This window comes from Hemicordylus capensis, chromosome 6 (assembly GCF_027244095.1).
Source record: "Hemicordylus capensis ecotype Gifberg chromosome 6, rHemCap1.1.pri, whole genome shotgun sequence".
Taxonomy (NCBI): Eukaryota; Metazoa; Chordata; class Lepidosauria; order Squamata; family Cordylidae; genus Hemicordylus; species Hemicordylus capensis.
Genome location: NC_069662.1, coordinates 73,841,031 through 73,868,660, shown reverse-complemented (window position 1 = coordinate 73,868,660; position 27,630 = coordinate 73,841,031). Strand labels below are relative to the sequence as shown.

General features: G+C 43.2%; 1 protein-coding gene across 1 annotated transcript in view; it reads right to left on the bottom strand.

Annotated features, from left to right (window-relative positions):
- Positions 1-263: 263 nt before the first annotated feature.
- The window catches only part of TGFBR1 (transforming growth factor beta receptor 1), a 40,337-nt gene continuing 12,970 nt past the window's right edge, over positions 264-27,630 (bottom strand). The window contains exons 2-9 of the mRNA XM_053259438.1: positions 10,280-10,531; positions 9,527-9,769; positions 7,725-7,955; positions 6,469-6,636; positions 4,374-4,530; positions 3,180-3,304; positions 2,724-2,854; positions 264-1,929 (exon numbers count right to left, since the gene is read on the bottom strand). Coding sequence (XP_053115413.1) covers positions 1,804-1,929; positions 2,724-2,854; positions 3,180-3,304; positions 4,374-4,530; positions 6,469-6,636; positions 7,725-7,955; positions 9,527-9,769; positions 10,280-10,531 — 1,433 coding nt within the window. The 3' untranslated portion in view covers positions 264-1,803. The remainder of the gene's footprint in view (positions 1,930-2,723; positions 2,855-3,179; positions 3,305-4,373; positions 4,531-6,468; positions 6,637-7,724; positions 7,956-9,526; positions 9,770-10,279; positions 10,532-27,630) is intronic.

Sequence of the window (27,630 nt, the reverse complement as noted above, 5' to 3'; positions counted from 1 at the left end):
AAGTTAAACAAAGGGAAACTTGAGAGGATACCTCTTGTTTGCTAACTTTTGTTAACCCTTATATAGATAAAAATTAGTTTTAAGACTCTTCGTGTTTTGTTCTACATAACACGTATTGTTCTACATAAATGTAATTGTTTTGAAGATATATAGTAGTGATTCAATTCACGTGCAAGACTTAAGATATCATGCAAAAATACACCTTGCAATACAAAGACCTTTTAACTGTTCTGAATGCAAGCACAAGGTATTTTAACAGCTGTTAGAATACCTTGTGCTTGCATTCAGAACAGTTAAAAGGTCTTTGTATTGCAAGGTGTATTTTTGTTAGTGTTTTGTAGGAACTAAACCCATTAGTCGGCAGCCATTTGATAGTTAACTTTATGTGCCAGATATGCTAAGAAAATGAAATAAATGACTTAGATAGAAACTTCCAGTTGCTATGTGAGGACTCAAATCAGATACATTCAAGGAGAGCCATGGGTTGTGCAAATGCTGCTGCGTGTGAGGCTCTTGCTACCAGCTAGTGTTAACAGCCAACTCCAAAAGCACCAGCTGCCAGAGGATGGGGGGGCCCCCCTAGATTCAGTCCCTTACCTCCCAGACATATAACAATTGGTACTGCTGGAGCCGACAGTGTCAATAACCTGTTACAAGGATTTTTGTACGGATGTAATCCAGCAAAATCGCCACAGGGCAGCCCCAGATGCAAAGAAAACTCCATAGCTTTGTACTTATGGACTGCATCCAGTTAGGCTATCTACATGCATTGTTTTCACAAGCAGATCACCACTGGGGGAGCAAGGAGATAGCTCATCTGTCAGTAAAACATAGTTTGTGCATAAATAACGGTTTTCTATAGGGGGCATCGGAGAGTTAAAAATTTTAAACAGGTTAGTCATATCAGATTTTAAAAGTTAAGTACTCTTTATAAAAGCCCAACTTCATTAAAAGTTAAGTGCCATTTTTGACACCACAACTCACTGTGATGCACAACAGGACTGAATTTATATTCTACAGTCTCTAGAATTTAGAATTTTTGGTAAAGAAAACAAAAGGAGGTTTATGAATATGAACGCTCCTTTTAACTAAGACCCATTTCATTTGATGTCATTCTACAAGCACCAAAGACTTTGCATGTCCCTACTGAACTGCATTAAGAAGATTCAAAGTGGCACTTACTGGTACAGTACAATCTATTTTGAAGGCATGTAATGTTCCAAAGCAAGAGAAAGAAAAAAAATTGCATATGTTGTAAGTGTTCCTCCAGATTGAACGAGGTCATGTCTGCAACTTCTGATAAAAATTGTCCAATAGGATGTAGTTGAATGACCAAAAAACTATACAGTCCAAATCAGAGAAAAATCCAAGAGTGGTTCAGAACATACAGTGTACCATCATGAGCAAAGCAAATAGCTTTTAAAAAAAGACTTTCAATAAATCCTTCAATGCATTATATAGTGTGCACCAGCTCCACTATTTTAAGCATGATCTTCTTGTTCTCAACACAAGTAACAGAGACGGTATTAACCCTTGAAATACTGAAATACATATTATTGAAGCTAGACTACACAAAGTTTCTGAGTGCCCTGGAAAAGAGGTGTTCATAGTGCAGAATATGAATCTGTACAACTGTTTACCAATCTATAGAAATCCTGGACTAATAACTGATCTTCCTATTGTGTATAAAAGGCAGCAATATCCTTCTGTTCCCTCAGTGAGGTAGAACAATTAGCCTTCTCAATGCACAGTCTAGGTGCAGATATGGACTTTTAAAAGTTTCCTTCATTAGCACTTCCAAGATTACATTTTTATGCCTTCTTGCTGGCTGAGCTGTGATAGTGTTTTCTTTATACGTAAAGCTGTTAGCCTCGCTGCACCATTGGCATACCAACATTCTCTCATAATTTTGGCCATTACTCGTAATGCCTGTAAAGCAAAAATGGAAATAACTTCAGTTATTGTTTCTTTATTTTATTAATATATTACATTATAATACATACATTATTAATACAAAGTGCTGATTCTCACCTACAAAACCCTTATGGGCTTAGCACCAGGATTGCCTCTCTCGGCTAGTTGTATCCTGTCCTGTGAGGTCTTCTCAGCTGGCCCTCCTTAGTGTCCCAGGCCCTGGTGTAATGCGTGGTGCCTGGGCCTGTAGGAGAGCCTTCTCTGTGGCCACTCTTCTTCTTTGGAACACTCCCCGCCTCTGCCCAGATTCATTCATCCCCTTCCCTAGCTGCTTTTAAAGTCTTTCTTAAGACCTACCTGTTTCGCCAGGTGTTTGATTTTTTTTTATATTTAAAAATTGTTATTGGTATTGTTCAGGCATCCCCAAACTGCGGCCCACCAGATGTTGCTGAACTACAACTTCCAGCATACCCAGCCACAAAAAATTGTGTCTAGGGATGCTGGGAGTTGTAGTTCAGCAACATCTGGAGGGCCACAGTTTGGGGATGCCTGGTATTATTGTTCGCTGCCTTGAGCCTTTGGAGGAGGTGGTATATAAGAAATTTTTAATACATAAATAATAAATAAGTTACATTATTACAGTTATTCAACTGTTATAACTTCTAGGAAAACTTGTTAATTGTTTTAAATCCGCACAATCAACTGTGTGCATAGACTCAAAGACATAAGATGAATCCATCAGGGCAGCCAAAGAGTTCATTTTAAATATTATTTAAATATTCTAACAGATATATCTAGAAAAACCTCACCTCACAGCTCTGCCATCTGTTTGGAATATTGGGTCGTAGCTTCTGTTCACAAACAACTTTCCTCATTTCTTCAACAGAAGGATCAGAAGGGACTAGGTCATAATAGGGTAACTGGTAATCTTCATGAATTCCTGAGATTGTGTACACAGAGATTATTATTATTATTCTTACATTTATATCCCACTCTTCCTCCAAGGAGCCCAGAGCAGTGTACTACATACTTGAGTTTCTCTTTCACAACAACCCTGTGAAGTAGGTTAGGCTGAGAGAGAAGTGACTGGCCCAGAGTCACCCAGCGAGTTTCATGGCTGAATGGGGATTTGAACTTGGGTCTCCCCGGTCCTAGTCCAGCACTCTAACCACTACACCACGCTGGCTCATGTAACTTAAAGATGTAACTTAAAGTTGATATAACAGTGATGAATTCTGCTGGTTTTTTTTAAAGTTTGTACCTACCACCAACTGAACATCGGCGAGCTATTTCCCAGAACACCAATCCCATTGCATAAATATCTGCTCTTTTGAAAGACTCAAAATGTTTCATGTTTATGGAATCATCAAGTACCTCGGGAGCCATGTACCTATTAAAATAAAACCCAATATGTATTATTTACAAAGGAGTGCATTTCCAAACATAGCTATTCATGTTTTTCCTTTGCTAAGGTACCTTAAGCAGCTGTATCCAATCATGCAGTTCAGAAGAATGACCTCAGCATTACACAATGATGAGTCTTGCAATTGATCAAGCTCTACTTCCACTCCAGCCAAAACCACAACTCTGAAGCACTGTGTTGCTTCTAACAAAAGCAATTAGGTTAAACTTTCTATTTTTGAACTATTTCAGCTAGAGTGGCATGAAGTAGGAGAAGCATGCAAGTCAATCCCAACTTGAAAATCAAAATCCTGTATTTATTCAACACCTCATTCTCCTCCTAGCTCCTAACTGCCTTTGGAGGAAGTGCAGCCATGTAAACATTTGCTGACACTTAATGTCAATCACATGGAGGAAATAATCAGCTCTGTTCCTCTGCCCGACGCTTCAATGCTTCCTAGGGCAAAACAGCAGATTGTTAGAAAGGTGCCCTCTTCAGCAGAGAAGAGTAAAGAAATCGACAGCTACCCCATGCCTTATTTTAAATAAAATTTATGAAAGAAGGGAATTTTTAATTTTGTCTCTCAAGCAGAACTACACATTATATGTAATTCCGTGTGTGTGTGTGCACGCGCATGCGCACACACACACACACACACACACACACACACACACACACACACACACACACACTCACTAATCACAGAATTACACATAATATGTAGTTGCTCCCTCAGTTTCTGGAGTACATTTCCAATTATCTCCGTAGCCACTAGAGTGCACTATAGATCTGCAAGCAAAAGATATGGAAAGAAAAGGAAAGGTTAAAAATTGGGCCAAGTTCTCACAAAGAGCAGATCGAGCTTCGTATCCATGTGGGGATCTGAATCTGAGTTTTCCACATTCAAACCCTAGTCACTGCACCATGCTGGCTGGTTTCAACAATGAGAATCCTTACTTTCAATAGACCCTGGGGGTTCTGCACACTTACTTCAGGTTTAATGCTATGTTTATCAGCCTACTTAATTAAATATATTATATTAAAAAGAGTATGTTACCTTTTTGTTCCCACTCTGTGGTTTGGTGCAATATCTATTGTGTCTGTAGCTGAATCGTGTCTTACTGCCAGACCTAAGTCTGCAATACAGCAGGTTCCATTTTTCTTTACTAATATGTTTTTTGATTTTAAGTCTCTATGAGCTATAGCTGGTTTTCCTGCATTAAAAGCAAATGCAACATATTTATTATAAATTTAAATCCCAATTCAGTATTGTGCCAAGTTAAATTTGTACTGAATTTAGTGTCAAATTAAAACAATTTTCACAAATAATATCTAAACATATGCTACAGATTTGAGAATGAGATATTATTGTAAAGGAAAACAAAGGGTGTGAGATAGTAGGATAACATGAATTTTTATAATTAAACTATATGCCAAAAACAAATAGGATTACTGAGATAACCTAAAGCCCTTAGTATGTAGGAATCTGTTATAAATACAGGCAGACCTTGATATTAATGGATTCATATATCCCTGACTGAGTAAAAGACACCTGACCTCAGAATACATGGGGGGAAAGAAAAAGGACCCATGTCGACTTCATGTATCTGCAGGTTGGGAGGGGCTGGAAATGACCACAGAAGTCATTTCTGGCTGCCATTTGGTGCCCAGAATGGCTCGCTCGCTCCATACATAAATAAATAAAATAAAAATAAAAATTTGAAAACCTGGTGATTTTTGGCCAATTTGGGGGCATTCTGGGGCATAACACAACGGGGTAGGGGAGCAGCAAAGCTAAGGAGCTCCCCCATGTGTTTCCCTCCAAAATTTATCTGATTTTCAGCAATTTTTGACCATTTCCCCAACAACCGGGAACCTAACCCCACGATTCCTTAGACCCCCCCAATGCCTCGATACTAACTGTTTCCGTATCTGCAGTTGCAGCCAGGAGCGGAACCCCCACAAATATCGAGGTCCTCCTGTATATGACTACTACTACCACTACAAACAAAAAAAGCCATATATGACTATTCATCTAAAACCAGAGGCATCTGAAGATCATCTGATGACAGTAAATTAGATAAAGATAAGCTCTTATACTGAAATATACCTTAATAATAGTTGACATCCTGAATAAATGTACTTGATGACATCCCACTGAAATTAAGAGACACTTAATTTCAATGGGCTTCTCCAAGTAAATGTATTCTTTGTACGTATGTCTGTATTTTTTTTAGTATATTGCCCCAAACTCATGTCTCTGTTGGTTTACAACAAACATAAAGATTAAAAACAAAACAGTTTAAAAACCAATACACAATTTTACAAATCTAATTAAAAACTTGAATGTGTGTCTTAAGATACTGAAACTTGTCAGAGAGAGAGAGAGAGAGAGAGAGACAGACAGACAGACAGACACACACACTCTGATTTCAACAGGGAGTACATTCCAAATTTAGTCAGGCTGTCAATCATGCTGAGGCAGATTATTTGATCTCCAGCTGTTACACGAGCTGTACCCACAACCTAGTAAAATCATTCTGGAAAAACTCTCTTTAGTTTTAAGAGCTTCAGAGAGACAATATGCAATACTGGCATTTCTTATCCCAGTGTTTTAACATTCTTTTAGTCCACCTTCATCTCCCTCTACTGTAGCAAGCAGAATTCTAGCTGCACCCCATAATTAGGGACAAAAGACTGATGGATTAACAATTGAGCACAATTGTTTCATTGATCTGGACTTGACAGCCCTAGTGTAAGTTAAAATGCCAACATATATCTTTTTAAATGAGTAAAGTCACAGATCAGTGTTGGCCATTTATTTATGAGAATATGTGGAGGGATAAAATGACCTGACAAACACACAGAGTACATAAACTTGGTATGACAATCTTACTACTTGTAACTAGTAGAAAAAGAACTATATTACAATTAGTCAAAGGGTTAAAATTGTTTTTTACATAGGATTAAGTCTTGAAGAGAAGTTGAATCATGTACAACTATTGTATCTGCAATTGAATAGATATTCTGAACTTAAAAATATAAATTATACTATTCATGTTGTGTGTCAATTGAAAGCTGAGAGTACATGAACAACATTTTTCCTGTTAGACTACATTAATAATGCTATAGACTCAATGTGGTTAAATTACCTTGAGTGCCAACTATTTCCATGTGAAGATGAGCAAGTCCACTGGCAGTAGACAAAGCTAGTTTTATCATTCCTTCCACAGTAACTGTATACCTGTTTAGGTAATCAAAGAGAGAGCCATGCTCATGATAATCAGATACTAGCCACAACTGTGTCCACGTACCATTGTCTGTAAAACAGAAAAAATAATAATGCTATTAAGCACTTTTAACAAAACAAAAACTCAAATACATCACAAGTGATTCAGTATTACTGTGATGTTCAGTGAAGTAGTAAGATCTAATGACAATGGAAAGGTTTTTTCCTGATGCCAAAAGGGGGGAAAAAAGCAAGGGTGCAATTCTGCACACACTTCACTGAGATTTAATGACTCCAATGAGATTTAAGTAGCCCACCAGCATAGGACTGCAGAAATAGGTTTTCAGTTTTCTTTCACTTAATAGCAGTTGGGGGAGGGGGATCCTGACCAAGACTGCAATGGGGTGTTAACCCTTTGCCCTCCCACAATACAAATGCAAATCAGCTTTCCCCCTCCACAAATTGATCAGACACCAATTTCACCCCAGCCTTTCCTCCTGGGGCAAATAGCAGCTGCAGAGTGGGAGTGGGTGATCTGATCTGGGGTCCTGAAGGAACAAAGGATTAAAGCACCTCCAAACAAACAAGGTTCTGATCCTCCCACCCCACCCACCTACTACTGAGTAAAGAAACATGAAGTATGTCAAGGCCAACCACACTAATGTAACATGCTATTTGGTTCATAGACAGCAGACTACTTCACAAAACATTTTTGAAAATATTGAGATCAGCAGAATGGCTGCAAGTCAGAGACATATTTCTTGGCTTTCAAGTAATTTGTATTGGCATTATTTTGTTCAAAGGAGGTAGGACTATTTTTCACTGTGAATTTCTGGAGTTTCCCAGGCAATAGAATGGTGGCATTTCTGTTCAGAAACTAGGAGTCAATATGGAACATATACATAGGATACAAACACGGTAATATATGTAATATGTAAAATTACCTGTAACACACTGTAATATGTAATAAGCCTATGCAAAAAACCAACAAACACTCATATGATCCAAAACATTAATTCATTTTGTCATTTACAGATTTCTCCAAAATAAAGTCCCTACATAAAATTAGTGATTAAACAGTGTCATCAATGTTTGTTTCTCACTACTGATGTACCAAGTGCTCTAACTAGACAGAATCATGAATTTTACAATAGGAAAAATGTTTTAAGCTTTCCTAACCTTTGTTGTCCGCAGCTATAAATCCAAGAATATTTTCATGACGTAGCATAACAGTTTGATAGATTTCTGCCTCACGAAACCAGGAACGTTCTTCTCTTGAGGAGAAAATTTTCACTGCAACTTCTTCTCCTCTCCATTTTCCTCGCCATACTTCTCCAAACCGACCCTTTCCAATACTTTCTTGTAGTACAATTGTTCTTGCAATTGTTCTTTGAACAAGTAATGGTAAACCTTCAAAATTAGAATGATACACATTCAGTTACTTTTAATCTACACAATAATATAAAACAAAGACCACTGTCACTCTGATCTTTGACATTTGCAGAAACGTCAATACTGATCATATGCAAAGTTAATCTTTGATTTCTTTTACATTCTTTAATTGTATTATAAAGAAACATAAACATAAATGGAAAAATATATATGTTCCTCTATTTGAGGATGCTTACAATATTTGTTTCAATCAACAAAAGAGCCCCATCTCTCCAATTGTTCATTATAATATCATAATCTCCATTTGGAAGTACTATCAATTGTCCATGTCTGCCACTGAAATTGCTTTCTTCAGCCATTCTATGATATGCAATAGACTACCTAATGTCCAGTATTTCTGAGACCCCCAAAAGCTTGGCAGAAAATTTAAATGTTAATTCTTCAAAAATACTGCTTTGAAGTCAGTTGTGTCGTAAGAGGATTACATCGAGAGAGTGAGTCTGCTTTCTAATTATTCAGGTGTTCAACGTCTAATTTTAAGTCCCTGCTCCCAGACACCGATCAACTTTACTGCTGGCTTTTATCAGTCCAATAACTTTACTGAAAGCTGAGAAGCAAAAAGATAAACACACTAGGAAGAATCGATTTATCTACTTTGGTTTCAGCCACCAAAAGGCGAGTTTCCAATCAGTACCTCCTATGGAAGGGAAAGTCAACTCACGGCTTTGAATCTGCACTTGTTCAACTAAATAAAAATCCAAATGATGCTGATTTCCTAACCAGATAATGCCATCTCTAACTTTTCTATTCTCCAGAACATTATTGGTGCTCTGCAACATCAACTGCGTATACAGGTTATCAGCTTCCTAGACCAGCCTCCAACTTCTAAACAGTTTCATGTCAACTACACATATGGTCTTTGTAATCCCTGAATACAGATTACTAGCAGTATTAATCCTGCAAGATCTTTTCAGTGGTTTTAATGCTGTTCACTTCAAATTGGTGCCACAACTACAAGATTAGGTTGCTTTCACAGTATTAAAGGATTCTTGACATATCGAAAATGATGGTTATGTTTTCAGGTCACCTGCCTGGTTTTGTTTGTTCAATATACATATGAAGCATTTTAGTGGGACTGTGCAAATATCAAGCCCTAGGTATGTCAACAAAATTTCCCCTTGATCTCAAAACTTGCATTTTATGGTAATGTCTGGCTCCAATATGAAACTTGATTTGGGCAAAACACTGAAATTAAACATCAGACATTCTTTTAATAGTCTTATTTTGGATATAAAGTTTAACCAAGAAATGGGCTTCCCTCTTTCATAAAACAATGTTACATTTAAAATAAAGAGCTCTGTGATCAAAATGCAACTGGCTTGATGAATCAGAGTCATACAGGGGAAAAGCCAGACATGATAATCAAACTACATGTTGAAACACACATCTAGCCAAAACCTCACAACACCAATAAGAAAAAAATAATAATCTAGAGGATATTCTCACGTTTAGCAAGTTACTATGCTTGTACAGCACCACTAACTTTTAAAAAAGCAATTTATAAGCATAGAGAGAAACAATTATACTACCTGATCCAGAGCCCGAAGTAGTCATATCATAGATTAGATCTTTTAAAGTAGTCCCCTCAGATATGAAAGGCCGATCCATTGAAGGATCTTCTTCACTTGGAACACGATGGTGTATGACTGTGCGATTATGGCAGAGATATAGAATCAACATGAGTGAAATGCAAACAAAGCAAACTGGTCCAGCAATTACAGCAGCCAATTCCACTGGTCCTAGATTAGAATAAGATTTTCCTGGTTCAGGGCCTAGAAGCAGAAAGGAGAATGGGGAGACACAAATCGGTAAAAAGATCAAAATTGTCAGTTAACATGCCTAATTTGTACTTGATGGTTTGTATCCTGGAATAAAATAGAATTCTCTCTCTATGGGCATGTTCCTAAACATGGCTCTCCCCAACACTTGCCACTAGTGACTCCCCGTGGAGGCCTTCAGGAGAGCCTTGTCTTCCTTGGAGGCCTTCAGGACTCATCTTCTAATATCTAGTTTTAATTTTATTCTGGTTTAAATGTTTTTATTTCATTTTAATTGTTTCATTATGTGTTTGTTATTTTAATGTAAACTGCCCTGAGCCACTTTAGGGAGGGTGGTATATAAATCAAATAAATAAATAGTGCTCAGTTACACTCAGAAGCTTCCATATAGACATTTTAGGATGTTCAGTTACTTCACTATTCACTTTTATTTTATATGGACTATTTTATTTTCAGTTTTATATTGCACTTTGCATATTTTAGAAAACAAAACAAAAAAGTTACCTGCTATTGGAATTGGAAGATCTATTTTATTGCAAAAATCTTTATCACAGCAATGAGGTATAGTAATAACTCCTTCACTTGATGAGGTGGCACAAATAAATGGTCTATCTCTGGGAATCAGATCAAGTTCCGCTATGCACATGCTATTGCGTATGATTTTGTCTCCATTCCGTGTTACTGAAGTAATGCAGAGCCCATCTGTATTGCATGTATAGTTGTCTTTCGCACAAAGGAGGCAATAACACTGCAAGGCTGTATAAAAACAACAGTTTAGCATTACCTATGTTAGAATTATGGGAAGTGCACCTTAAATATGCTCTCTCCCCTAGCTGCTAGTCTATCACACTGTAAAACTCCAAATAGCTATGACCTGACAAACCATTTAATACATCTAAGAATAAAAGATAATATCCTGACTAAATTACAGTAGTCACATTGAAGTTAATGGGACTGCAGTTAGTCACATCTCAGTGAATACAGTGGTCCTTAGTCATGATGTTGTTATTGATGTACTGCTTTTCAAAACAACAACAAAAAGAGTTCTCAAATTAGTTCATACAGAAAGTGGAGTAAGATGGCTCCCTGTCCCAAAAGAGTTTAAAATCTAAACAGAAACACCAGCAACAGTCACTGCAATGCTGGGTTTAATAGGGACAGTTGCTCTCCCCCTTGCTAAACAGGAGAATCATGACTTAAAACAGTGCCTCTTTACTATTCCACTGTGCAGAATGTGAGCCAGTAATTTTTTCATGTGATATCCCACCTCTAATTAAGCAGGTTCTAACATCCAGAATGGATAATTTCTCCCCAAACCCAAACATACACATTATAGCTGCTACCATTATATATCATCATCATCAGTTTTATTACGGCCATTGGCCAGCAAATACCATTATATACCATACTCCTATGAACAGGCATCTACAAATCCACTTGCCAGCTCACCAGTGGCAAGTCACCCAATCCTCTGGCTAGCAGAACACCCAGCACCACCACACAGATCTCTTTCCCAGAGGTCTCATTTCCACTACCATTTCTGAGGTGGTAAGAAAAAGCAGGGATCCTTTCTGAGCAGTAGGAGAGTTTCCTACCATCTCTATATCCTAGTGCAAATGACAGAAGGCCTGCTTCTCTCCCAAGTCCTCTACCTGTGTCCCAGAAAAGGATCTTAGGAAAGAGAGGGGATTGGTGGTGACAGTTAAAACAATGGCTGGCTGGTGAACCAAGTCTAAATTTGTGGATCCTTGTCTACAAATGTTCCCTAGAAGCAGTATCTCTGGAGAAAAACAGACTGCTTACCTGTGACTGATGTTTTTCAAGTGACCATCTTTCCAGTTGTACCTATGGTTTCTGTGCCTGTGCAGTACCCTCATTTAGAATCTTCTGGAGCTGTGCCTCAGGGCATTTTGGTGGGAAATCTGACCCTCTACCCCACTTTCCTATATAGCCTGCTCACCTATTTTTCTGCAGTTCTTATAGACCACCAGCACAAGTTACATGCTTTACAAACTGCTGTAGCAGGATAAAGGGAGGATTATGCAACTGCATAGATGACCACTTGAAGAACACCAGTTACAGGTAAACAACCAAATTTTCTTTTTCATGGTCTCTGTGCAGTCACACTATTGGAAAAGAGCAAGCTGGGAAGTCATGATCTGAAAGATGAGTGCAGCATACTAGGAGAAGATACAATTCAGGACTGCTCTTCTGAAGGAAACGTCACATCAGGTCCAAATATCCAAGGCATAACGTTTGGTGAGTGTCATGGGTTGAGAAACCATAAGTCACTCTGCACAGCTTCAATACCAAAACATCATGAGAAAGCCTCATCGGGATGAAACTCTCCCTAGCTGAGTGGGCTCATATCCCACCAGAAACAGATTTCTTAGTGGCCTCATTGGCTTAACAGATAGTACAGAAAAAATCCACTGGGACAGACACTGTGAAGAAGACTGCAAGTCTTTTTTGGGACCAGAGCAACAAACAAGAGCAAAGGAGTCCTGTGAAAAGAAGCCATTCTCCGTACGTAAAAGGAAAACACTCTACAAAGGTCAAGAGAATGGAATTAGCTTTCTGCATTTGATATAGAAGAGGGGCAAAAGACAGGAAGGCAAATGTCTTGTGTAAAATGAAAAGAGGAAACTACCTTTGACCAGAAGGTGGGATCTAGTCCTTCCACAAATTTAACTTTATGAAAAATCAGAAAAGGCAGATCAGAATGTAGAGTCTACAATTTTCCTTTACATTTTGATAAGGTAACTGCAGGAAGAAAACACACCTTAAAAAGATGAGCAGACAAAGATTGCAGATACCAAAAACTCTAAAGCCCCTGCTAACTTGGCAACGAGGCACCTTTTAATGTGGTGATTCTCTTTTATTTAGCAGGGGGAGAGTAACTGGCCCTATCCACCCCCTGCATAGTACCTCTAGTGACTGTTGCTGGTGTCTATCTTATGTTTCTTTTTAGATTGTGAGCCCTTTGGGGACAGGGATCCATCTTATTTATTTATTATTTCTCTGTGTAAACTGCCCTGAGCCATTTTTGGAAGGGCGGTATAGAAATTGAACTAACAACAACAACAACAACAATGGTTTCAGTGTCAGTGTTGTGAGAACCAACATGGGATCTCAAGCAGAAATTCAATTCAGAATAGGCAGGTAGAAGCATGCAAAGCCCCGTGAGGAAGCTTTTAAGAAGAACTGAAACGTAAAGCCAATGAAAGGAGAAAATGGTGATCCAAGATTGCTACAAGATCTACTTGAATTGAGGGCATTAACAAGGAAAGAAGGCAGGATTGAATTATTTCAACTGATAAATCCACCAGCAAAGCGTTAGCTTTAAAGACAAAATTGGAAAACCTTTCCACTTCATTGTGTAGGAGCATCAGGCTGACAGCTTCTTTGATTCTGGGAGAATAGACTGGAGTTCTAGGTGCAAGCAGGCAGAAACTGACTCATTATTAAAGACTAATCTTCCATATTATAAGGAGGAGACAAAGAATGTTGAGGTGCAGAGTGCGTCCATCTCTGGACATGACAGATGGATGGCAGGGAGACAGACAAACTACAACGTTGATGGAGCCACCACAGAGTGATTAGGATGCAGTTCACTCCATCCCAAAGTATTTTCTGTAGGACCTGTGAAAGGAGAGGAAACAGGTAAATGAACTCAATTCCACACTGAAGGAGGAAAGCATTGTTGAGGGGTTGTGGGTCATGAGCTGCCAGGCTGAAAAAATGAGGGCAATGAGCATTGGTACCCATTGTAAAACAGGTTCAACACAGGATGCCCTCACATGTGACAATGTGCAGTTTCTAGGCCCCGAGTGCCATTACTATGAGATTGGGGATTATTTGTGACTGTGCTCACAAAGCAATATCTGGAGAGATTACTTGTGACTATGGTCAAAATGCAATATCTGGGGAGAAAACTTGCTCCTTGTAGGACATTAAAAATCATGACAATTAATTGAATGGATTGGCTCAGTACAAGATTGGACTTTTCAAAATTTACTTAAAGGTCTAGTTCCACCAGTAACTGCAGAGTAATCTTGACATAACACACTAGAAGGAGTATGTCATTCTGATGATGCCACTAGAAATCAGTCATTGATCTAGGAACTTGTCTAGATTATCTATTCATATAGAAATGGCACTACCTTCATCATACATTTGGTGAATACTCAAAGTGCTGATGTCAATCCAAATAAAGGATTTTGTATTGGTATGGCCTGGTGGCGCAGTGGTAAAACTGCCGCCCTGTAACCAGAAGGTTACAAGTTCGATCCTGACCAGGGGCTCAAGGTTGACTCAGCCTTCCATCCTTCCGAGGTCGGTAAAATGAGTACCCAGAATGTTAGGGGCAATATGCTAAATCATTGTAAACCGCTTAGAGAGCTCCGGCTATAAAGCGGTATATAAATGTAAGTGCTAGTGCTAAGTGCTATGGCCTGGTATCAATTTGAAAATGGGAACATTTGTAATGCTGGAGCTGAATGAAGACACAAAAGTACCTTCGAGGTCTGTCGCAGTGAACCAATTCCCTTTGCTTAGTAATGGGAGTATTAGTTGGACAGTTAACATGCAGAAACAGCAGTAGCACAGGTGTTGACAATGTTATTTGGATCTAGACGGCAGCCCAAAATTTTAGGAGCTGACAAAATTACTGAACTCAGTGATGGACAGGGTGGAGTGGGAAGGTAAACAGGCTTCTCCTTAGCGCCTTCACAAGTAACATACTTCAAACAGACACAAGACCACCTGGGACAAATAAAAACTTTATTGCACAACTCTGCCTCTGAATATCCTAGTTTAGGCACTATGATTGAATACCTAGACACCATGGTTCCCCAGCACCTGAGATTTGTCAGGCCCTGCTGCAGTGGACAAATGCATTTAGACGTCAGAGATCCAAGACTGGTCAAAGTCCCCTATCCCTCTTGGGGACTGTGAAGCACTGGGAATAAGAACTATTGTGAAAGTTTCCATGAATCACTTCTATGTTTGTTTGGATTCACCATACAGTACTGTACCTCTAGACACCTAAGGGCTTATGCATATTAATATTTCCTGTTCCAAGACAGACTTCTGCAAAGTGATAGAGGTCAGGACGGGAGCGACAGTAATATGGATAGTGAATGCCAGTTGTGCCTGTAAGTTGAAGAATATCAAGATTGACTAGGATGATCCTAGTCATTTCGGTACCAAGAGCATGATATCAAGAAGGTGTACCTGTGGTCATCACAGCTTTCTTCACAATGATGATATGAGGAGTCTCAATAATCATGCCAGGGTGACTCATAATGCAGTGCAGCTTCCCAAAACGGCCAATAGAGAAGGGAAGCAGGTGGGATGGACTCCTCCACCAGACCTGATGTATTGGACGTTGGGTTCTACTGGCTGTTCAGTATCAGTAAATGTGGAATTGTTGAATTGGAGAAAGAACAGGAGATGAAGTTGGATCTAGTTCTGCTACCACCCTCTTCTTCTTCAATGGCTGAGAAGACTGAGTCCTGGACTTTTATTTTTAGGGGCTTTAGATTGAGTTGTTGCACCTGAGGAAGTTGTAGCTAGACCTGAAGATGCTTGATCCAACTGAGTCTTTTGTGCTGTTGACACCATAAGTGGTTCCTCTGGTACCACAATTAAACCAGATTGAGTCAATGGTGTTGATACCAAGATATCAGGTTGCAATCATCAAGACCAAGATCCTGAATTGCAGTCTTTAAGTCTGTTCTTTTTGTGCAGCCAGAGTACAGTGCCTAACAGGAGAATCCATTTCTTCTTGCTTGTTTAGTAAAGTGAAGACAACTTGGACAAAAATCAACCTTGGGTCCCTTCCCAAGACACAGCAAACACTCATAACTGTCCAATGTAGGCAATTTGCAGGCACACAATAGACACCTTTTAAAGGTGATCTTTCTTTTAAGCCAGGACCACAGAGTAAAAACTCCCATGGACATAAATCAAACAATTTTAAAGGAGAATGGAAAGATGACAGGGGTGGGAGAAGATGTGAGAAAAGAAACTGCAAAATGCCAAAGCCAGAAGGATAGAGTGAGATAAAACCAAACAATACATTAAAATATAACTATGAAGGTGTTTTTTTAAAAGGTAAAGCTGAGGTGGATGGCGGGGTGGGGGTGAGACTGACAAAGCTATTCAGCACTTCTAAGCACTGTTGAAGCCATTACCGACTACAAAAGGCACAGCAAAAACATCTAGAAGAAGATCCAACATCACTCACCCAAACAAAAATTCTAGGTTATTCATAGTAGTAATAGGAACCTGCCAGTAATGACAGAGAGTAACTAGAAGCAAAACTGCAATAGAACCATCAACTGCCCTGTGAGAAGACGACGAAGGGGAAAGTACACATATGTGCGTGCTTTTTATTATTATTTTAATAATTTTCTATTTTTATTGAATGTAGTAAGTTGCTCTGGAAGCCTTGCTGGCTGATGAGCAGGATAAAATGTTTTAAATAAATATGTCTGTCTTTCCCCTCTAGCTTGGAAGTAGAGAGCAGAAGTAAAGTAATTCCTTACTCTGTTACTTCCTCAATTGCTACCACAGAGCTACTAGGGACCATCTTGCTCAGAGGGGAGGGGAGACAGACATAGCCTGTATGTTCTGATTTAACAGCACAACACACACAAAAGCTAACTCTTAGAGTCTTTTTGTTGCTCTTTGATGCTTTGTTTTATAGGCTTAGAGATGCTTATGGTTTTAATGCTTTTATGTACTACAACTGCTTTGGGAGGCTTGTCTGAAAAGTGGTATACAAATGCCAAAAATAAAATTGTAATAACTGCAAGGCACCAGGAAAAGATTTAGTGGACAAACCAAACACACTGATAGTGGAGAAACTGTACACACAATCCTAATAATAAAAACAATTGGCATTTACACAGTTGCATGTCTCAGTTTTCAAAGCATTTCATACCATTTATCTCAGGAACCTTACAAATTCTAAAAGATAGATAGATAGGTAACATCTTCGATTACCTGGGCCTAATGTTTGATAACACACTTACCAGACAGGGGAGCTATTCTCCTGTAGCCATTCAGCCCCAGCAAGGCAGCAACAAGTTGCTTGTGGAGATGATTTTTGACATCACTGTCCCCCCAGCATTTCTCTTTCTCTGAGAGTTTCAAAAGCAGGAACTGCTGATAGTATTTGCCTACTGAGGTTTACAACATTCAAGAGTGCATATGAAACTAGTGAACACTTCAGAAAATATTTTTAAGATGTCTGTTGCCCAATTTACTACGTAAACCAGGGTTTCTTAACCTTCGGGCCCAAGATGTTGTTGGACTACAACTCCCATCATCCCCAGACATCACCTTTGTGACTGAGCATGATGGGAGTTGTAGTCCAACAACATATGGGGGCCCAAGGTTAAGAAACTCTGACATAAAGCATTTGGAAATTTTGTTGAAATGAAGTATATAAATAATCTAATACATCAAAATATTGTTGGTGGGAAACTAAGACAGACAGAAGTTGTGGCAAAAATTGACAATGACATTTTAAGCAATATTAAAAGAAACATAATATCAAAGTCTTGGAATGTTATGCTACCTCTCAACTTAGCACTGGCAAGACATCTGGAGCTTTAATTCAGTTCTGAGCACTATAGTTTGTAGAAAATGTTGACAGAGTATGGTAACTTAATTTAGAAGAGAACTGCAAGGATCTGCTAAAAAGCAAAATGAGAAAAACTAGAATGAACTCAGTACATTTAGCAAAGGGAAAAAGAGTAAATTAGGTCTGCACAACTGGTGACTTACCAAGTCAACTGCAGTCTACCAGCAATGTAAGGCTGCCCAGGACCTAAAGACCCTTCCTGTGTTTGCTGGCTTGTGGCTACCTGAGCCTGCACTCTTTACTTGTTGCTGCTGGGGAACAAGGAGGCTTTTGTTGGCTCAGGCACCAGGTAAGATAACACCAGAGTCATCCTACCTACTAGTTATCTGCAAAGAGATCCTTATAGGAGCAAAGCCTTCTCACCTCTTCCTGCAAATATGCTTTTGGTGGCAAAAGGGGCTCAGCCCAACTTTGCCACTAAAAGGATCCCAGGTATGTGGGTGGGTGGGTGGGTGGAAGGAATCCAGATTCTGAAGGTGCATGTCAGCAGAGTCAAATTCCCTCCCACACGAGAGATCCTTTCAGCAGTAAAGGGGCAGATTTCACACCACCACTACCAAAAGTATCACTGGGGTGAGGGCTCAAGCTCTATGAAGTTTTCACAGGTCCCTCTTATAAAGTATATTACATGTTATGTATACAAAATATAACAGTAAAGCGATGCATATATGAAGGTGCTTGAGAAGACTGGCTGGCACATCTTGATGGCTCTCAAATTTGTAGAGAACAAGACCTCTGTTTTAAAATTAAAGAAAAAGAAATTTAGGTGGGGACCACTGAGGACTACAATGAAATGCATTTTTATATGCTGTCCTCCCAATCAGGCATTTATTATTCTTATTTCTGCACTTATACCAGGCGTCAAAAATTTCTGGGTGCCAGGTTACCACTGCACCTAGATTTTTAAGTTTGGTGCCTAGAGATAGGGCTGTCTGAATGGGGGAAGGGCGCTGAAGACCAAGAGACTTTACTGATCCCATAACAGCAACAACAACAAAATCAGTAACAGCCCTGTAGAGCTACCTACCAGCAGTCATCAAAGGACTCCTTGCCTCTAGATCATGCCTCTCCTTTTCCTGTGCACACTGCTACTGCTGCCTAGGGATAAGCCATTTTGGAAGGGTGGTATACAAATCAAATAAATAAATAAATAAACAGTTTGAAAGATCAGCAGTTCGGCTGGCTCAGGGGGGCATCTCTTTAATGATGGGGGAGGGTGCTCTTACCCCTCCCGCCACATTTCCCCCACCGGTGCTGCCTTTTAAAATGGTCAGGCAGGGAGTCAGCATCCCTCCTTGCTGCCCCAGTGCCACCTCGGACTGGAAGTTGCCACTGCAGCAACAGCAGCAACTTCCAGTATGAGGAGGCACCGGGGCGGCACACTGTCACTCCGCCAAACCATTTTAAAAGGCAGTGCCAGCAGGGGAAATGCGGTGGGAGGGGTAAGAGCACCCTCCCCCGTCCTTAAAGAGACCCCCCTCCAACTTCAAACCGGCAGGCACCACCAGTTCCATGCATACCACTACTGCTGCCACAACCAACTGACTTCTCCATAATCTCATCTCTTCTTGAAAGGCAGCTGAGGGCTTCCATGCCCCTCTGGATGTGCTTTTCCTTTCCCATTTCTTTCCGTGTGCACAGGGCTGGCCCAGCAGCAATCAGCTGGCTTCCCCATCATCTCTTCTCAAAGGAGAAGGAGACAACAGGAAGCCAGCTGGTTCCAGCAGTGGTGTGGAGTGAGGGGAAAGGAACATTGGGTCCTACCTTGTGAAGGGTCCTTTTTCCCTGATCAAGCACTGAGCATGCTCAAGACAGACCAAAAGATATTCCAAAAGAGGTAGATCCTCCCACTGCCTGGTACTATCCCCAGTTCCAGGATTGATGTGAAAGGTGATGAGGACCGGTTTTTCTCTGCCAAGACACCAACATTAATAACAGGAAAGCCAAAAAACAAACAGCTGGGGAAAAACATGAACACAGAACACCATGAATCCAAGAAATCTGTATAGAAAACAGAGGGAGGGGTATCTGTGACCCTGGAGAACTGCCTCCACTCAAAAGATAATCCCCTCCCACAGAAATGGCCAACAATCAAGACCAACCTACAGCAGAACATTTGGGTGGGCCTGATGATCTCCAGATCAGGGAAAAAGGACCCTTTACAAGGTAGGACCCAATGTTCCTTTTCCCCCTGTCTGGAGATAATCACAATGGGACATGCCCAAGCAGTAACCCGGAGATTGGTCCCACTTGTGGGGGGGAGCATGTTCAGATCACCTGTTGCAGGACCCTGCAGCCAAATGCTGCTTGTGACTCCAGAAACGATGGAATTTTGTAATGCCAAGTAAAGGGGGACATGGAACTCCATGAAGCAGTCCTGCAAATGTCCGCCAGGGGAGCCTGGGTAGAAAAAGAAGTGGAGACTGCCGTGCTGCAGGTAGAGTGCGACATAATCCCCTGTGGTGGGTGCAGACCAAGGCTCTCATAGGCCATCTTGATGCAAGCCCGGATCCACGATGCCAGGGAGGACTTGGAAGGGCGCTGGCCTAGGTTGTGAGAGGAGAAGGACATGAAGAGGGAATCCGATTTTCTGATACCCTTGGTCTATCAAACATAGAAGCGTAGTGCGTGGCTAACATCCAGTTTATGCCAGTGCACCTCCGTCAGGTGGGAGGGATTAGGACAGAACAACAGAAGGATCACCTCCTCTGCCCGGTGGAACACAGAGTTGGCCTTGGGAAGGAATGTAGGGTCCGGTGTCAGTTTGTCTTCTTCCAGAAGGAACACACAAAGCTCCTTGCGTGCAGAGAGAGCCCCCAACTCGGAGACTCTATGGGCGGATGTTATGGCCACCAAGAATAGGGTCTTGTATGACAAAAGCTTCAGGGGGATGGAGTCCAGCGGTTCAAAGGGAGGGGCTGTCAAGGCGTTGAGCACTTTACTGAGATTCCAGAATGGGAAACATGGAACGGGGGGGGGGGAGGAGGCGCAGGTTAGTAGCTCCCTTAAGGAAATGAGAAATATGAGGGTGCAGGGACTGTGTGCCCGGGTCTGCAATCTTCAGGACTGAGGCCAAAGTAGACACTTGCCTCTGTAGAGTAGGAGGTTTGAGTTGGAGAGCCAGCCCCACTTGTAGGAAATCCAGAACTTTCGGTACCCCTGCTGAAAGGGGGTTGAGATGCCTATCCCGGGCCCATCTGAAGAAAGCTGCCCACGACGCCTGGCAGATGCGCTGTGTAGTTGCTCGGCGAGATGCCAAGATAGTATTCAGGACCTGTGAGGAATAATCCTCAGATCTCAGGTTGCTGCGCTCAACCTCCACGCACAGAGATGTAGCCAGCCGGGGTCGGGATGGGATATTGGACCATGCAGCAGAAGGTCTGGATAAAGAGGAAGATGCCACAGCGGGGCTGTTGCCAAGTTGACCAGGTACGCAAACCACACCCTCCTGGGCCAGTGAGGTGAGATCAAAATGACTTCTGCATGTTCCACCCAGATCTTCCTGACCACTGTCCCAGAATCGGGGTAGGGGGAAAGGCGTAAAGGTGGGCCACCGGCCAGGAAGTTGTGAGAGCATCTGTGCCCAGAGCAGATGGAGAATGGAACCTTGTGTAGAACTTGGGGAGATGAGCATTGAGGGGGGATGCGAAAAGGTCAATCAGAGGAGTGCCCATGTGTGACCTGACGAAAGACCTGAGGATTTAGCAGCCATTTGGATGGTTCGACTGACTGACGACTTAGCCAGTCCGCTTGCGTATTGTCAACCCCACAGAGGTTCTGCCCTGATAGAGAGGATGTTTCTTTCTGCCCACTCTAAGAGAAGGTCCGCTTCCTTCGTCAGACCTATGGACCTGGTGCCCCCCTGGCGATTGATACGCGCCTTGGTGGTGGTGGTGTCCGTCCTGAGGAGGATGTGTACACCCCGGATCATATCCTGGAAAGCCAGGAGGGCTAGTCTGGCGGCCCGAAGTTCCAGGCGACTGATGCTCCATGATCTTTCTTCTGTCGTCCAGAGACCCTGAGCCGGATTATCTTCGCAAATCGCTCCCCATCCCATGCAGCTGGCATCCATGGTAATTAGCATCCTGTTGGGTTCCGTGAAGGTCAGACCCATCTCCCAGGTAGGGGAGAGCCACCAGCGAAAGGAGAGTCTGACCTTGCTGGAGAGAGTCACTGGAACCCGAGCACAAGAGATGTCATCTTGGTGAGGTAGTAACAACCACTGGAGAGGTTTGGAGTGACAGCTGGCCCACGGAACGCAATCCATCGAGGCTGTCATCATCCCCAAGATTTGTGCCAAGAGCATCACATCCACCATCTCTGCCTGGAGGAAGGGAAGCAAAGTGGAGGTGAGTTTGACTCTTCTGTCCTCCGGAAGTGTAACCAGGGCCGGGATGAAGTGGAATACTGCTCCAAGGTGTTGGAGTGTCTGAGAGGGGTGCAGGTGACTCTTGTCCTAATTCACGACGAAGCCGTGGTCCCTCCGGCAGTCCAGCGTGACCTGCATGTGCTGTGTGGCGGTCCTGAATGATGGTGCCCAGATGAGCAAGTCATCTAGAAAGAGATGAATGCAAATACCCTAGAGGCACAAGTGTGCTGCCAGGGCCGCCATAATTTTCGTGAAGACCCTAGGAGTCAACAAGAGGCCAAAACGGCAGGGCACAGTACTGATAATGCCAACTGCTGTAGACGAAACAAAGGAAACACTTGTGTTCCTGGAGGATCAAGACGTGCAGGTAAGCCTCGGACAGGTCTATGGAGGCAAGGAAATCCCATGGAAGAATAGCCTGTATGATGGACTGAGGAGACTCCATGAGGAACTTCCACTTTTTCACAATCCTGTTGAGGCGCCAAAGATTCAGTACAGCCCTCCAGGACCCATCCCCATCCTTTTCGGGTACCAGAAAGAGAAGCGAGTAGACGCCAGAACATCTTTCTGTCCAGGGCACTGGTTTGATTGCCTGCATCTTGAGAAGATGAATTGCCTCAAGCATCAGAGGATGTTTCTTGGGGCACCTGGAGCATGGGGTGGCAAAGAAGGAATCTCAGGGAGTGAGAGAAAGATCTATAGAGTAGCCTTTGGAAACTGCGTCCAGTACCCACTGATCCTGGGTCTTGGGCTGCCAGGTGAGGGCAAATTGCTGAAATCTGCCCCCAATGGCCATGTAGTCATTTTCTCTTAGTGAATTGGTTGGAGGAGTTGGAGACCTTACCACCCTGTTGTCTGAAGGAGCCCCTGCCCCTGGGTCGCCACTGGAGTCTGTTGTATCCCCTGAAGCCGGGTTGTCTGTAGTCACCCGAGCGAATGGAGAACTGGAATTGGGACTGCCTGTAGTTGTGAAAGTGTTCTGGCCACAAGGAGGCCTGCGGAAATCCTGTTTAGTGGAAGGCATCACTTTTTTCTTGTCCTTGGTATCCACCAGAATGGAATCTAGAGGGGGACCAAAGAGATTAGTACCCGAATAAGAGGAGGCTTGTAGGGCCATCTTAGACTTAGAATCGACCTGCCAGCCTTTGAACCAGAGGGATCTGCACAAGGCCACCCCTGTTGCTAGGGCCCGAGAGGCAGGTTGAATGCAATCCAGGCTAGAATCCGCCATGAAGGCCGACGCCTTTGCCAATTTGTTAAGACCTTGGCATAATTGGGAGTTACCTGGTGGAACCAGGGATGCCAGCTGCTTGGACCAGAGAACAGACGCCCTGGCGAAAATAGAATGAGCCATAGCCGCTCTGATTACTGTGGATGCCGCCTCATGTGCCTTTTTTAACAGGGCATCATTCTTTTTGTCTTCTGTAGATATGAGTTGCTCCTGACTCTCCGTGTTCAACAAGGAGCCTGACACCATCTGGACCACGGCGGGGTCCATCCTAGGGGTGGTCAGCAGGGCCGAGACTTCTGAAGACAAGGTATAGTGCTTCTTAGGGAGGGACCCGAGGGTCTGCAGGAAGTGGGGGTTTTGCCATTCAGCCAGCATCACCTGTTTAAACAGAGTAGGGAAGGGAACCAAGGCAGATACCCCCGAGTAGGAAGGAAATACCTCCTGGTCGAACTGGGGGGGGGAGGGAACCACATGTGCTGAAGAAACATCCTTAATGGCCCTCTTAGCCTTAGATAAAACAGCCTAAAAATCTTGAGACGAAAAGAGGCGTACTGACACTGAAGGTGCAGGGGTAGTGTCCCTCTCAGAGAGTTCGCCCTCCTCCTTATCTGACTTCCTATCTGGATTAGCAGGAAGCTCTAAGTCAGGGATCAAAGGCAGGTTATGCAGCGGAACTGAAATGGGGGGGGGGGGAGAACCAGGTTGGGAACCGGGAGGTTAGTGGGAACCGAAATGGGTCCTGGCAGTGGACCTGGGACCACTGGAGGCAGCCATTCACCACCCTTCCTGGGAGCTTTAGGGAGGAGGGGTTCCAAATCTGAATCTGATGAGGAGAAGGGCCTGTGCCTTTTTTGCCTGGGGGCGGGTGGTTTTGGCGCGAAGTGGCTGAGCTCTGTGATAGGTATGGCATTCCTACACGGGCTGGAGGCTGGTGAGGAGGAAGAAAGGTGCCCACGGGGTCTACCAGGAGGGCCCTCTGGGGCAGGGGGCGGCTGAGCAGGGCCAGAGGGAGCTGGTGCTAACCCGCTTTGGGGTATAGGAATCAAAGGAAGGCACTCAGAAATGAAAAAAGACTTGAGCCAATCCACTACATCCGCTGAAAGCGGAGAGGAGGGAAACCCCGAGCTTATACCTGCTGGTGCTGCAATTAGGGCTCTGTAAGGAACTGCAGGTTCTCCCGGATCCTCCAAGCTTGGGCGGGTTGCAGCCTCCTCCGTATTAATGCACGGAGCAACTGGGGGGGGGGGGGAGAGTCCGCCGGACTGCCACCCACTGTGAGCACGGGTGAGGTGCTGAGAGAGATGGACTCACCAGAACGGTGGGTGTCGCCTTTGCCACATTTTGGTTTGTGCTCCTTGGCGCGGCGCAAGCACTTGCAGACTGATTGCATAAGCAGCCGCTCGCTAAGCCGCACCGATTTCAACAGCTTCTCAGCTTTCTTAGCTCTTGAGCCGTTGTCCTTGCCTTCCTTGTTCAGCTTGCTCCTTTTTGCAAGCTTTCGCAATGAGAGTAACTCAGGAGGGGGACGGGCCACCGCCGAAGCAGGGATGGCCGTCCCTGAAATAGCTGAGGTGCCCAGGAGGGGCAGCGGAGTGTGGGCTGGCAATTCCGATGCCATAGTGCCCTCAGATAATGAGCCCCGAAGAAGCTCCTCCGCGTAAGCTACTTTCATGCCACCAACAAACAACACAGCTGAAAAAGAAACAAACCTTAAAAACAAAAGTATAACCAATCCAGACGAATTTAACAAATCATCATCATAATAATAATTAAAAAACAGGTATATTTTGAGTCCAAAATTAAGAAAAAACACTAAAGGCAGCTCCTTCCCACCCTTGCACATTGGAAAACATGCAGGTAGCAGACAGCGGGAAAGGAGAGAAGAGAACTAGAGCAGGGCAAAATCCAATGAGACCAAGCCTTGAGCAAGACAGACCGGAACTGGGGATAGTACCAGGCGATGGGAGGATCTACCTCTTTTGGAATATCTGGTCTGTCTTGAGCATGCTTCCATTGTGATTATCTCCAGACAGGGGGAAAAGAAAGAGAAAAGGAGAGGCACATTGCCAAGGCTTGGAGGCAATTCCTATGCCGAATGGTTATACTGGTCCCCATCTGATACCAAAGAGAGAGAGTATGCCCGAGATCTTTGCAACATCCAAAGCATTTTGTTCCTTGGGGCTTGGGTAGTGTTCTCTCTATTTTTTTTTCCCCAATTGGATGTGGAATGAGTTTTGTTCTGGGTGGCAGTATCAAGGTAGTTTGTGTGTATTTGCATTCAGTGTGGGGCCCGGCCCTCCTGATACAACCTGAGCGTGAGCTAAAATTAACTGAGCTGTCATCAAAAAAGTTGTGAGTGTGCACATGCCTTAGATGAAACACTGGGCTTGAGGGTTCTAATGTTTTGACCTGCACTTGCTATTCCATGCCTCCAATGTGGGGGCTAATGATAACATTTAAGAGAATTTTTGCAAGCCCTCCATCAAGGCCAGATGATAATAAATAAACGTTGTTAACCACCCCAAAACACAGCTCACAACACCACAACAAACACATCCAATCAAAACCCATAACTCAAAACAAAAAAATTACAATAGAAAATACAAGACGTTTCAAAACTTTAAAATTAATTTTTACAAGCCTGAATGAACAGAAAGGTATTCATCTGGTGTCTAAAAGAGCAAAATGATGAGGCTAGGCAAGCCTCAGTGGGGAGGCTAATCTATAGATGGGGTGCCAGTATCGGAAAAACCCTGTCCCTATTAGCCATCCACCTCACCTCATTTGGCAGACGCACTCTCCCCGAAGGAGATCTTAAGGTCCAAGTTGGGACATATGGGACAAGGTGCTCTCTCAGGAAACCTGGTACCAAGCCATTTAGGGCTTTAAAGGTTAAAACTAGCACTTTGAATTGGACCTGGAAACCGACTGGGAGCCAGTGCAGCTGACAAAGCACTGAGATCATATGATCAAAACTCCCAGCCCCAGTTAATAATCCTGCAGCCCTATTTTGGCCCAATTGCAATTTCCAAACCATTTTCAAAGGCAGCTACAAGTACGATGCACTGCAGTAATCTTATGGGGAGGTTACCGAGCATGGGTAACTGTGGCCAAGCTAGCTCCATCCACGTAAGGTCGCAGCTGGCATATCAGTCAAAGCCAGGGCCGGTGCTAGGGGTTCGTGCGCACCCCTGCATCCTTGAAATTTGTTGCCCCACTCCCTCATCAATGGCAGGGCTTTTGCATGTGTTTTTTGATGTCCGCTCAGCTAATTTTAGATCCCTTCCAGGTTGAATTAGGAAGGCCCCACTCTGAATGCATGTGCACGCGCACTGCCTTGATATTGCCACCCAGAACAAAACTCATCTCTGCACACAGATGAAAAAAACTTGAGGGAACAATGCATGAGAGAAAGGCAGCTTAAAAAAAACCCCATCAAATGATTTGAACTATTTTATTTTGATGCAAGTCTTTAAAAATCATTTATTCAGCAGCTTTAGCCCCTTATCGAATGGATTACTCAGCCTGCAAGATCCCAATATTTAACATCCCCACTCCACTGAGCTTCTACTGCCTCTGTTATGTTCTCCCTTTCCCCGCCTTTCTTGTTGTGCCTGGCTGGACCTCTCTTTACTTGCTAATTCCTTCTTCATCCTACTTTCCCTCCTTTCTCTCTCCTCTATTCACCATTTCATACCTTGCTTCCCCAAGCTCCCACCCCATCCCCTTTCTCATGATCTCTCCTTTTTTCCACTGACTTTCTCAAGTCACATACACTGCACTTGTTCTCCCTTCTGGCTGCATGCTTGCTTTTAACAATCCCAGTTTGTTATCTTCATTTCCTTGTTGGTGGGAGTCAGTAGCCCACTCCACCCACCCCTTTCCTCGTCATCTCCCTCACTGCCCCAGGAATGAGAGCCAGGTGCTCCTCTCAGCCTAGCCCACACCCCCATGAGCAGGTGCCTCCCTCCATGTCTGGATCTCCCACCACCCCTTCCTTGCCCACCTGGCGTTTTCCACTCCAGCCCCCCTTAGACCCCTCTCCCTAAATGCACAAGTGCCTCACCAGATTCCCCTAAGGTGTGAGAAGACCAGGATCACTTTCCACGCACAGAAGAGGCATGGAGGCTTCAGCTCCTTTTTCTGGGTGAAGGAGGCTTCCTGGAGCTCCACCGAGGAAATGTACCAGGCATTTAACATGAATCAGAAGTAACATCTGTATGGCTTTTGTCTTCTTCTACCTCTCTGGCCTTTCTTATTCCTCACTTGCCGTGGACATAAGAACATAAAAACTGGTGAGGAGGGACAGCTGAGGCGCTCTAGCGCCCTACAACTGAGGGCGTTAGACATTCATGAAGGGCGCCCACCATTATTTCATCCCCGGCAGCCACTTCCTCTCCCCTCTTTCCGCCCCGTCAACCAAGAAGCGCCATGTTGTTTCCAGTCCAACCATGGACAGGGCTGGGGGAAAGGGAAGCTACTGCTTTCTCACACAGCAGCAGGGCATGAGCTGTCGCCTAGAGAGGAAGTTGAGCAAGCAGTGAGGCGCAGTGGGGAAGGGAGCAGGAGGCGCCCTCCCAATGTCAGCGCCCCCCTGCCAT